Source organism: Macaca thibetana, chromosome 4 (genome assembly GCF_024542745.1).
Source record: "Macaca thibetana thibetana isolate TM-01 chromosome 4, ASM2454274v1, whole genome shotgun sequence".
Classification (NCBI taxonomy): domain Eukaryota; kingdom Metazoa; phylum Chordata; class Mammalia; order Primates; family Cercopithecidae; genus Macaca; species Macaca thibetana.
The window spans coordinates 56,750,955-56,764,620 of NC_065581.1; the positions used below are offsets into that span (position 1 = coordinate 56,750,955).

General features: G+C 36.7%; 1 protein-coding gene across 2 annotated transcripts in view; it reads right to left on the reverse strand.

Moving 5' to 3' along the window:
- Positions 1 to 3,963: 3,963 nt before the first annotated feature.
- Positions 3,964 to 13,666, reverse strand: part of COL21A1 (collagen type XXI alpha 1 chain) — a 197,375-nt gene continuing 187,672 nt past the window's right edge. For both annotated transcript variants that reach the window (XM_050788784.1, XM_050788783.1), the window contains 7 exons: positions 12,277 to 12,321; positions 9,335 to 9,367; positions 8,591 to 8,737; positions 8,441 to 8,495; positions 7,709 to 7,909; positions 6,847 to 6,924; positions 3,964 to 5,215 (listed from right to left, as the gene is read on the reverse strand). In XM_050788784.1, coding sequence (XP_050644741.1) covers positions 5,028 to 5,215; positions 6,847 to 6,924; positions 7,709 to 7,909; positions 8,441 to 8,495; positions 8,591 to 8,737; positions 9,335 to 9,367; positions 12,277 to 12,321 — 747 coding nt within the window. In that variant the 3' untranslated portion in view covers positions 3,964 to 5,027. The remainder of the gene's footprint in view (positions 5,216 to 6,846; positions 6,925 to 7,708; positions 7,910 to 8,440; positions 8,496 to 8,590; positions 8,738 to 9,334; positions 9,368 to 12,276; positions 12,322 to 13,666) is intronic.

The following is a 13,666-nucleotide window of genomic DNA, read 5'->3' on the forward strand; positions in this document are numbered from 1 at the left end:
GAGGAGGGAGAAGATCAGGAAAAATAACTAATGGGTACTAGACTTAATACCTGGGTGATGAAATGATCTGTACGACAAACCCGCATGACACAAGTTTATCTACGTAACAAACCGGTACAGGCACCCCTGAATTTAAAGTAAGTTAAAACAGATATTAATATGAGAATTTTGGAATCTTTAAAATTTCTCTGTGTAAACCTACTTTTGAGAAGACATAACCCAGGAATAACACAGTGGGTTATTATTTATGTTCCTTATTTCAAATGTGTTATTAGGGGCAAAATAAAACTTTGGTTAACATATTCCAAAGATAAATCTTTGCAGCTAAATGTAAACTATGAGTTGATTTCTGGTGTTTCGCCTTAAAACTACAAAAGTGACTCTGAATCTGAGGTGTCGTTCTGTGCTCCCCATTCTGCTTCCCAGTCCTCAAAGATGAGGCTCTCGGTGCTTTAGGCACAGAGGTGCTAACTTTTTGTGTTATTTCATACAACCTATTGTGCCTGGGTTATGGTGACATGTCCTTTGACTATTAATTGCAATCTCTAGATAAAAAGAGCAAGTTTCTGCTTCCCCAAGGTAAGGCACAGCCAATAGGCCAGATCTATAATTTAAGACTACCAGGAGTGAGCTTCAAACCTTGCCTTTGGTGATAATGTTATCAATCAGAAGAATTAACCAGACCTCCTAGCTGAGGACTTTAACAGATGGAACTATATAAAGGTAAAGCAGATAGGCAACACATTAAAATATAAATTGCTTCATTAATTGTGATTTAGATATTCAACTTATGAAAACTTTTTCTTCTTCTTTGGAATAATTAAGTTGTAAGAAAATAAATCTAGCCATACTTTAAAAAATGAGAAAATGTTCAGGCTAAAGATATATAGTGGTAACTTATAAAACTTATAAGATTAATATAATGAAGAAAAGATTATCCTCCGGGCGCGGTGGCTCAAGCCTGTAATCCCAGCACTTTGGGAGGCCGAGAAGGGCGGATTACGAGGTCAGGAGATCGAGACCATCCTGGCTAACACGGTGAAACCCCGTCTCTACTAAAAAATACAAAAAACTAGCCAGGCGAGGTGGCGGGCGCCTGTAGTCCCCAGCTGCTCGGGAGGCTGAGGCAGGAGAATGGCGTGAACTCGGGAGGCGGAGCTTGCAGTGAGCTGAGATCCGGCCACTGCACTCCAGCCTGGGCGACAGAGCGAGACTCAGTCTCAAAAAAAAAAAAAAAAAAAAAAAAAAAAAAAAAAAAAAAAGATTATCATAGTCTGTGGGTGTGGGGGGGGGGGGTGTGTGTGTTTGTGTGTTGCTGCCCTCTACTGGGGATCAAAGGACGAGTTCTCATTAAGTTCTTACCAGCTCAATTCCAATTGAAAATCTCTTCATGATAAAAATTAAATCAAGCACCTAGCAAAGTTCTAAGTACTAGAAACAAAGTATAGTACCACAAGACTATAAACCCTAGGGTTTTTTTTTTTTTCCTCAATTGTCCGTACTTTACATTTTAGAGGAAAATCGTTGAAATCATGCAAAGACAGCCTTTACTGAGAATGATTTTTACCTCTAAGACTGAGAGTTTCATTCAGAATTGACATTCAGGATGAATACCAATGAGTCAGATCGGCTTTATTCAGTATCAGTTACACGCATATAAAATGATTTTAGTACCCTTAAAAAATTTTTGGTAACCTTGGCTGGGTGCGGTGACTCATGCCTATAATCCCAACGCTCTGGCAGGCCAGGGTCAGACGGATCACTTGAAGCCAACATGGTGAAACCCCGTCTCTACTAAAAATACAAAACTCAGCCAGGCATGGTGGTGGGTGTCTGTAATCCCAGCTACTAGGGAGGCTGAGGCAGGAGAGTCCCTTGAACCCGGAAAGCGGAGGTTGCAGTGAGCCGAGATCGCGCCACTGCACTCCAGCCTGGGCGACAGAGCAAGATTTTATCTCAAAAAAAAAAAAAAAAAAAAAAAAAAAAAAGCTGGGCATGATGGCTCACGTCTGTAATCCCAGCACTTTGGGAGGCCAAGGCGAGCAGATCACCCGAGGTTGGGAATTCAAGACCAGCCTGACCAACATGGAGAAACCCATCTCTACTAAAAAAACAAAATCAGCCGGGCATGGTGGCACATGTCTGTAATCCCAGCTACTCCACAGGCTGAGGCAGGAGAATCACTTAAACCCGGAGGCAGAGGTTGCAGTGAGCCGAGATCGCGCCATTGCACTCCAGCCTGGGCAACAAGAGTGAAATTCTGTCTCAAAAAAGAAAAAAAAAAAAAAAAAGATTTGGTAACCCCATATTTTCTGTAGAGTTCTGGTAAATTGTATGACTTGATTTCACTGATGAATTTCTTTTGTTTTGTCTCATTTAATCTTCTTACTACTATGAGGCAAGTATTATTAATATCCCCAACTTATCATATGAGAGAATTTAAGCACAAAGATGTAAATAAATATTCTGAAGCCTCACAGCTGGAAACAAAACGTAGGACTTTGAATGCAGGAAATCTCAGGACAGAAGCCATGCTCTCAGCAAACGCACTAAAAGGCCTTGCATATAACATGGTGCTGAGCACATAACATGGTTATGCTGCAAAAAATGTACTTGCAGAGCAAGATTATTCACCTATTAATTCTTGAAAATCAATGTGTTATGAGTTAGTCTTAAGTTTCTCCAAGGCAAAACTATGACACAACATATGCCATGCTAAATTATGGAAATATTTCATCTTGAGATGCCAAATTTTAAAGCAGAAATACTGAAAGTAAATATAGTTTATATTCCATAGATTTTGTTGTTCCTGGAATTCTTCATGCTTTTTCTAACTCTCCACCCTTTGCTCATTTTCATTATCTTTACATGACTTAGTTATGCCAATGCCTCCTAGCCTACTATAATCTGCATTAGTCTGCTTGAAATGCCATAACAAAATATCATTGACTTGCTGGCTTAAGCAACAGAAATTTTTGTTCATACAGTTCTGAAGGCTGGAAGTTCGAAATTAGGGTGCCAGTATAGTCGGGTTCTGGTGAGGTCCCCCTTCCAGGTTGCAGAGAGTCACCTTTCACAATGTACTCACATAGTCTTCCCTGGCTGTGAGAGCTGGAAGGCCATGAAGTAGATGAAGGAGATGACGGGAGGGAGGGTAGTAGGGGAGAGCAACATCTTCCTCTTCTTATAAAGTCACCAATTCTATGGGATTTGGACTCCACCCTTATGACCTCATTTATCTTGGTTACCTCCTGAGAGCTCTGTATTCAAATATAGTCACACTGGGGGTAAGGGCTTCCATATATGAATTGGGGGCATACAATTCAGTCCATAACATCATCTTTTACATTTCAATTGCCCATTTTCTCCTTTCTTAGAATTAATGTCTTGCAATCACCTGTTTACTTACCTGTGTCTCGTTATACACGTGTTCCCTCAGGCCAAATTCTAACTATATTGCCACTGTATCCCAGGCATAGAACATATTCATGTGGTGAGTACTGTTGGATGAATAAATCAATGATACCAATGGCTTTATTCTGCTTCTTTACCAGCTTTTAGAAGCAAATGTCATCATTAAAGCAGGGGTAATAGGTTTGTTGGCTTAAGCAGATACCTGGGGCTTTACTGGAGATAAAACATCAAAACAAGCCTTATGCTCATTCAGCCACTAAACATCATGAATTTTAGTCTCCTCCAAAGTCCTCATCAAAATAGTAGAATTTGCATGACAATAAAGTTAAACTTTGGGCAACAGCCATGACTGTGCTAGGAAGTAAGTGTTGCAACTGTTCAGGTGTGCAGCACACCAATTCAATTTGTAATTTCTTATTTCAGGTGAACACATTTTTTAAGAATAGAGTGAATGATTTAATAAATTATATCCATTGAATAAGTGACGATATAATATACATACCATACTCAACAATTAGTTAAAATTAGTTATAAAAAAAGACATTGTAATCAGGCCTGTACACATTTTATTATACTCTGAATAACAAGCATGTAACAAAATTTTGAGCATGACAAGGAAGAAATATTTCAAATTCTGTTTCTTACAAAAGCATTAAGAACAATACACAAAGACTGTTCATAATATTTTACAGTCAGCTAAAAATAACAAGACATTCTAGGACTTTAGGAGTTTTCCTTTTCTTTCAACTAGAGCGTTTATTTCCATTAGCTTTGCTACAGTGAAAATTAACATATATGGACATACACATAGCAGTGAAATGGAAAATGAAGGCATACAACAAACATTCTGATTAATCAACAAGTATAAAATACAGCCTTTTAGTACTTCTGAACTTACATTTTCTTTGAATGTACAATGAAACTTTTTGTGTAAAATGTTTTTAATGTTAATTTTGACAGTTCCCAAAGTAATTAATACTTTTTCTTAGCACCACCATTAATCTAATTTTAGAATTTGAAATGAATTAAGAAACACACTAATCTCATTCAGAGGTGCTATTCACAACACTGAACAACAGGCAATCCACTGCCCCTTATCAAGGCAGAGACACTGTAGTAAATGAGTAGTTCACCAATACTGTCTATCCCAGGTGAATATCAGCCCTGATCTTACTTCCAATGACCAGATACATGTTTTGGCTTATTTGTAGTAGCATGAGCTATGAGATATGAAACATGAAAGTCACATAGACATGAAATTAAACTCAAATCTCTACTGCATGGAGGCTGAATGTGAAATATTTCACAGTGACTAAAACTGACTGGCTAACAGGCAATGGTGGATTTTTATATTCAACTTTGATTAACATAAATGGACTTTACAAGAAACCCTTGAGATTTAATTAATGCTGATAATCCAAGGGCTCCAAATGACTGAGGAGCCTTTAAAATCAGTATATGTGACCTTTTATATTTTTTTCCATAAGAAAAAAAAATAAAAACACCGAGGTACTTAAGTTTCTTTTCAAGGGATTACTGTTGGTTATCTTCCTGAGATGCAAAAGACCACAGAAAAAGCACCATGCCTAGGCTGCTGAATGAGGCATCAGACACTAATAGTTTGGTCCTTTCCTGAATGGATCTCTTCCAGCAATTACACTAAAACATAGTGATGGGTCACAGATGCCTGGGGGGCCTGGTTGCCCTTGGATTCCAGGTTTTCCATGATCTCCGTCTTTGCCAGGGAGACCTGGGTCTCCTGGAGGACCTTCTTTGCTTATTCCAGGAGGGCCCTCTGGACCTAAAATGGGACATTGGCAAGATGTAAACAGAGAACTTTAGTTTTTTATAGTGAAATAGCTGATTCTGCAAGAAACTTAAACTAAAAAAGAAAAAACCTCTTGAATATTTTATATATTTGCACTAATTATAAAGTAGAGGCGGCCGGGCGCGGTGGCTCAAGCCTGTAATCCCAGCACTTTGGGAGGCCGAGACGGGCGGATCACGAGTTCAGGAGATCGAGACCATCCTGGCTAACACGGTGAAACCCCGTCTCTACTAAAATACAAAAAAAATTAGCCGGGCGAGGTGGCGGGCGCCTGTACTCCCAGCTACTCGGGAGGCTGAGGCAGGAGAATGGCGTGAACCCGGGAGGCGGGGCTTGCAGTGAGCTGAGATCCGGCCACTGCACTCCAGCCTGGGCAACAGAGCGAGACTCCGTCTCAAAAAAAAATAATAATAATAAAATAAAATAAAATAAAATAAAATGAAGTAGAGGCATTTTCATAATTCTACATATCTTCTGCTTTGAAAAGAGCCATCCAAAAGTTATCAGTACTTTTTGAAAACTAGCTATATTAACATAGCAACCATGCTACTGATTAAAACATTTAGCTAACATTAAAATATTCCATTTTGTGTACTGTCCAATCTTATTTCTTCCTTTCAGCCTATCTTTTACCGATATTATTATAAATTGACAGGTAATATATAAGCCAAAGCTGAGTCATTTTTGTGCCATATTTATGACAAATAAATGACTGTTTCTATTATACATATTTTTAGTTTCCATATCTAAATGCATTATTCTTATTTTAGTATAATAGTCATCAATACACATAGGTATGAAAGCCCTAATTTGTCCAACATAGCCTGATTAGTTCAATTAGCATGCTCGAGGAAACAAAAGCTAGCTTAGGATATTGGCCTTTTAAAGTGGATTCAAAATAACAAAAACAAAATATTCAGATTTTGGGAAGGAGCACAGTGGTTTCGGTCTCTTCTTACTCCTCTATTCCCTGCTACTACTACTAATAAACATCTGTTTAGCACTTAACTGCAACTGTAAGTATTGTTCAAAGTATTTTACATAAACAAGTTTTAAGTCATTTGATCAACTCCAAAGCCTCTTAATAACATCTAATCATAGCAAACATTTATTGAAAACATAACTGTGATTGTCCTGCATTGTTCTGAAAGCTACATATGGAAACTATTTAATCTCCCAATAATGTCATGATGGAGATAACATTATCATCACCATCTTACCAGTGAGGAAACTGAGACATGACAGAGTTAAATAGCACAGCTAGCAGAGATTACTTAACCACTTCAGCATTTCTCTGCTTCTCAGAGGGTCATAAAGACTAAACAGTGTTATACACCAGATAAGCAGGGGTGCCAAACGATTCTAGAACTCTTCTAAGGAATAGATATTAAACTAAATGATAAGCAAGAGATAATATTGAAGGATTCATACATTGAGGATAATATATGAAAAATATTCTAGAAGTTGTACTTCAGTGTGTTAGATGTGAATCACTCAAAAAAGAAAACGGATGTCTTGGTTTCAATTTATTTCACATAGATCTATGATGACTTTTCTTAAAGCAAAATGAGCAGCAACACTTATGACCAGGCAGCAATTCTCACCCGGGGGACCAGGAGGACCTTGTTCTCCAGGATGCCCAAACCCTTGGCTCCCTTTTTCCCCATTTCTTCCTGGTAGGCCTGCAGGGTGTCAAACATCTGAGTAAGTTTACTTAAAATCACTGCCTTTTAGATTGTTTCTTTCAAAGCTGTTAATATACACATGAAATAAAAATGTCTTTTAAAAACCAGCTTGCCATCTATTTTTTCTTACTAATGGAAAACAATTTTTGAAGCAATCATTTCTAAAATGATCAGTGGTTTAGTTGCAAGACTTAATGGGAATCAAACATTTAGAAAAGAAAATGGTTTGGAATTATTAGCCCTTTGTGTTAATCATAGTTTTTTAAAAATTACTTTATGAAACATCTAAATTGTTTATATATTATTAAACAAAAACGAAAGAATTATCAATCAACATTTCACATAAACTTTCAAAGGCAAGGAGAAATTCTGGGCTATTAGGAAGTTTTATTGCAAAACTTATTTTTCCTATAACAGAAAAAAAATGAATAAGGTAACAGTGCAGAAAGTTACCAAAGTCAAAACAAAGGAAATGGCATCCATGATTTTCCATTTAAAAACTTTTCTAGACTCAAGCAAAATTTCTCAGTACATTGACAACATTTTCTAATTTGTAACTTCATGTGTTCATAAATTTGACTTCTCTATTTGATAATATTGCATTAAAAAAATAATTTCTCTTTAATTCAGTTGGCAAATTATGTAAAGACTTGAGCATTTACAGATTTTTTTTTATCATGAAAACAAAGTTAATTCTTGACTATTAAATGGATATAGGATATGAATTTTTTTTAAAAACAACTTTTTAAAATTCATTTTCTTGTTCAAACTAACTGCATACCTTTTAATCCTCTGATACCTGGACGTCCAGGGACACCCATTAATCCAGGAACACCATCTCTTCCTGGCAAACCAGGTAATCCTCGGGGACCCTCTGGTCCTACAGGACCAGGTGGCCCAGGAATACCCGGGGAGCCATGTTGGGACTGGCAATGATCACAATTTCTAATTCTTCCACTCTGAAGTAAGACTGGTAGCTGGGCTTTTAAAAACAAAGAAACCCCATCCCTTATGTTTAAATGGTGAGTTGGTGTTAATTATATTTCTATTTTATTTTTTTCAGTTTACAGAGAAAACAACTATGAGCACTGAATATGTACATATTTCTTGGTCAATAATTTGACTTCTAGGAATGTGACTATGGAAATATTCACTGCTCTATGCAGTCATTTAATTACAGAAATTGCTTAAAATAGGGGAAAAAGTAAAAGTGCCCCCAAAAGAAATTGGTGGAATTATAGATATTCATATTGATGAACTAAATTATCAAAAAATATGCTACAAAAGAAAATTATAATAATGACAAATAATAAATTTCTTTAATAAAAAGATTATAAAAGAGTATGTATGATACATCTTTATAAAAATACTAGTTGAAGAAAAGTAGATGAGGCTTATAAATGTTATCTGTTTTATTCTTCACCTCACTTATATCCTCTACAATTTGTCCTAAGAATTTGTATTACTTTTGTAATTTGAAAAAAGTGATTAAAATGCTGTATTTGATACTTACCTCTTATTACATCCGTGCAAACTTGTCGAATAAATTGTTCTGAAAACTCTCTTCCCTATATCAAAGTATTAGGGGTTATGACATGCACATAAAGAACATGAGCAAAAATCAATGAAAATATAATAACTCTGGAAGAAGCAGAATACATACGGGCTTCCCATCCAAACCTGGGGGTCCCTGAGGACCTGGGTCCCCAGGTTGCCCCTTAGGACCTGCAGGCCCCATCAAGCCATCCACCCCAGATTCTCCTTTTGATCCAATGGCACCTCGGACACCAGGATCCCCCTTTTCACCTCTCTAAAAGCAAAAGAAATGTTTACAAGTTCTACTTAAATATTTCGGAAGGTGTAATTCCATTATGAAACTCCTTAAGGATGATGAATGTATACATACGTAAGCTACGTAAGGACTAGCTGGAAATACTATCATTGACCAGAAGGGAAATTTCATATCATATTAAACTGTCATTTATCCATCCATCCAATCAGCCAGACCTACAAACATCCACTACTGATTGAGTATATTGCGTAGGTAATATGCACACTGCCAGAGATATCACAATGGGCATAACACAGTCCTATTCACAAGGAGCTTGCACTTTAGTGGGTCCGACAGATACAGAAATACACAATATTCTTATTCAAAAATATGGAGAAAAAATTCAGCTCCAAGTCTGGCAGAAAAACCAATAATAGTGACAATTCACATTTCATATCAAATTCAGTATAAATGTACATATTCTGAAAACTGCTAATTGGGAACTTCCACTGAAGAAGATGAAAAACGTTTCATTTTCTGGTTTTTACTCAAAAGCTAGATTTATATAGTATTGAAACCCAAGCAAAAAGGACTGAAGAACGAGAGCAAGAGAGCATAATACATGAAGAAACATACCTCTCCTTTTGCGCCATGATGGCCTTGAATTCCCTTTGAAAATCAATAGGAAAAAAACTATAATAAATGTGCAAGCTACAGTACTGTAACGTGGCATCCACCTTTTACCACATACTTAATCAAATTTAAAATTTCAATTTGGAAAATATTGATAGCATTAGTGACAAAATTACACATAAAAGAGACCCTTTTTGCCTTTTAGAGAAGGCTAATGACTAGGAAATATGTGAACCGAATAATATAAAAATTTTAATTTGCTTAACTGTTTCCTTCTTAGATATGAATATTTTCGAATGCTGCAGGTTGAACCACGTGGGTAAGAATGGGATTCTACTGAATTTAAAATATATCACTATTTTAATAAAAATCAAAACTCAAATCAGATTAAATATTAGGTATATTTATTCTTGTATTCAGTAATTAAGATAAATCATCTATTTTTCCAAGTTTATGTTCTTAAAATTAAATTTTGATTGGGTGCTATTGACAAAGGATGGGTTAAAACAAAGATACCATTAAAAGTGACTAGTAAGAGAGAAAACCCCCAGCTGTCCTGTGCTTAAACCATTCACTGCCAGTAATTAAGAGACCAGAGAAGCAATGTCATGTAAAAGATGGTATTTTTTCACAATGATATAAACACTGGGGAGCCCATGCATGAAGCCCATTCAACTATAATTACCAGCTACATCTGGATGGCTCCATTAAAGTCTTTCCCATTCCTCTTTTCCATATTTATTTCAATGGTATATTATACAGGAAAAAACTCTCAGGAAAGGTATTAACATTTTCCATTTTTGAAATTCAATGTACACCTGGGCTCAAAAATCTCCTAATATTCACTCAGGTAAAAAGATAAAACTTTCATAACAGGTAGGTTTTCATTATTCAACTTTAAAATAAAAAATCAGTGTTCTGAAATTTAATATGAAATTTAATGTATAATGTTGCACACAATAAAGTCTGAGTTGGGGTATATCTTTTGATTCATTTTCAGGCTCCTCAAATATGGCGTCCAAATTTGACAAAGGAAAGAATTAGATAAAACTCATAAAACACCAAATATTTAGTTTTTGTATATAAATCTTTTAGTAAGTAAAACGAACTTTGTATGGCATACTTGAATTTTGTTTCTGAAGAAATGCAGGAGTGATCCTTACAAGATACAATCCAACAACTAGTCCCAACATAAGAAGGGAGACGAAATAGTTAAGTTCTCAATATGGGAACTGAATTAGAGCTAAAACTAAAAACAGCTGTCACCTGAGAACTCATTAAGACAATTCCGTGAGAGAAATATCCACTTTGATTCCATTCACAAAACCAGGGCCAAAAAAATAACATGTGCTGTGCTTGGTAGAGTGACAGGTAATTAAGACTGTTTACATGAAGAGTTTGGGATGACTCTTCAGCCGCTGAAAAGCAACAGCTGCTCTGGCCCTGGGTACTCCATGCAGGTTAACTTCCTGGTGGTGAGAAATGTGGCTTCCAATCAATCGAGGGCAGAGGCTTTCTAGAGAACCCAAATCCTGCCTTAGGAGAGCAGACACACTCTTTTCCTTGAGAAGTGAAAAAGTTAGTGAAACCTTAGAGAAAGACTGATCCATACGCCAGTGAGCTAGCTAAGTTGTGAATTCAAATTCTAAAGGAAATATCCTTTTCTGAGAGTTATTGTGAGTAACCTTTATTGATAAAAGGTCTGGGCTGTGGAGGTTAAATGGATGAAGGGGCGAAGGTCCTATGGGAACAGCGGTTTATAGATATTTTGTGATTAACTTAAGGAAACTCAGAGAGTTGATCTGTGTTGCCACGTTGGGGAATAGGGATGGAGTTGTTTGTGTCATCAGGTGGGTCTGAGTCAAGTGGAGGATCATAAAAACTGAAAGACATTTTATTGAATATAATTGTACTGAGGCAATTCCAATCATTCCTCCTCTTGGTTACTTTTGCTTTTACTTTTATTGTTACCTTCTAAATTCTCAATTCTTCTTAATACCTGGCACTCACCTTCCATCCCATATTGCAGATAACCTTGGGGCCCTATGCTTACACTCTTCCCAATGGTCTCTCAGACTCCTCCAACTAAGGGACACAGAGACCCCTGTCCTTGGAAACATCACCACCCAGTTTTATCCCACTCTCTCCAGAGTTGGTATAATTGCAGAATCTTTCTCCCACTCACCCTCAGAGAAAGAGGTCCACCCCATGGGAGGACTCACATATCCAGCTTGCCCTTTCAGACCTGACGAAGTTGGAACCATGTCCAGCATTCTGCAGCTAGAAGTAAGACAGCAGCAAACATGCTACCCTAAGGACCAATCTCCTTTATGCCTTTGTCCATCCACTTTGGCTCTGACTGAACTTACAGTCACATGGCAATCTCACTGAAATACCACCTAACGAGAAGGGTTTAGTCAAGAGACAAGCAAAGCCATCTTACTGTGTGTGTCTGTTCTACAACACTGTCTCTCAGGATAGCATTTTAATATATCTCCAGAGCAGTAAATTGTCTCTCTGAACAAACTAAAGGGAAAAAAGTACATTTATCCACCACACGTGGCCCCAACTGATTTTCAAGAAGAAAAGCAAGACAAACCAGCAGGTATGAACAAGCTGTCATTGTGTGACTGACTCTCTCTAGCCAATAACTACCCCTAAGAAATGAGTGGAATTTTCTACCTTCAGTCGTTTGCTAAGATACATTAAAAAACAAAATTCAGAGCCACCAATGCTATCATTATGAGAAAGTGAAAATATAAAACAAACAATTAAAGAAACTCATTATCACCACACTACCTACACGTTCAACCTTATACACTTAGAATGTATGTTATACTTATCCTTCTCCCCACCCATTTTTATTTGCAAGTAATCCTCTCTCAACATTGTCCAGTTATGTGACTTGTTATTTCATTTTTTATCAGAAGAAAACCAAAAAATACCTGTTGCCCTGGAATTCCCTGTCTTCCATTATCTCCCTTTTGACCCTTTAACATAAATAAACATTATTGATTAGTTTGCACACTTATGATGCAATCACATATACAATACAAACTATGTATTACCTTGAGTTCCAGAAGAAATGTAACAAAAGCAGTGATACAAATATATAAATTATGTGAGAGATGGGAAAGTCAGTCACTCAGAGGAAAAGAAGAAAAGTCATCCTAATCTTATAGTTAAAATGGCCAGAGATAAGGAACAAATTACTGATTTGGGCGAAACATGTAAATAATTCTAGACAATAAGGATGTTCTTCTAAGTCCATATTAACAGTGGGAAAATAGTTTAAAAATTCAATGGATATGGACATTTTGTTAATTTCAGTGGCAATTATGTTCATTGTTGACTATGGACATGTGAGGACAAGAAGACCTGTTGAAAATTTTATTTTTAAAAATTAAAATATACTGTCACATTTTAGTAAATAAGTCATTTAAATGAAGAGCTTTAAATCAGCATAAGAGAACAGAAAAATTAATAAAGGTATAAACACATTTATCTGTTCAATAAATATTTTTGGGTATCTACCATTCATGGGACATTGTGCTAGACTCTGAAGCACTACTTCATCCTTACATTTATTGTGCAAATTAATTAGCAGTTTCTAGGAAGACATATACCTAGATAAGGCAATCAATAAAAGATCTAGTGACTACAATTTTACATCACCCTTGCCTAGTAATGAATTCATCAATTTACATAAGTGAATTCCTAATATTTATTAAGCAGCGCCTATTTCCTGGCACTTAGGGACTGAAACAAAGATATCACTGTAGACTTTAAGTCACTTACTGTGTGGTAAGAGAGATAAATCTAGAATGATGAAAATACTGCTGATAAGTCTATAATGTATAAACATCTGGGTTGGATATTATTGGAACTTAGGAAGGGGCATCTGACAGAAAGAGTAGGGAATGTGACTCACCCTTTGTGTAGCCTTGAGGGATGAGTAGAGGTAGCCAATCGGAGAAAGGATAGGAGGGTGTATCAGGGAGAGAAGACACAGGTGAAAGGCAGGTAGGTAGTTTCTTTTGGCTAAAGCAGCAGAGCAGGATTGGATAAGAATGGGTGGAGTGGCAAGAGAAAACACTAAAGAAGATTCAGTCAGCCCAGAAGGCACTTGATGGGACAGGCTTTATCTTAACATGTGTGGGGCACCATTAAAGGCTTGCTAAGCAGATACATAGCTTAGCTATTTTATGTATATAAAAGTGTGGAAGAAGGAAGTAGACTGGACTCAAGGAGACTGGTCAGGAAGATACTGCAGTAGCCCAGGACCCCGACAAGAAATAACTAGTACAGTTGGGAAAGGTAGAAGATGTCAAGTTC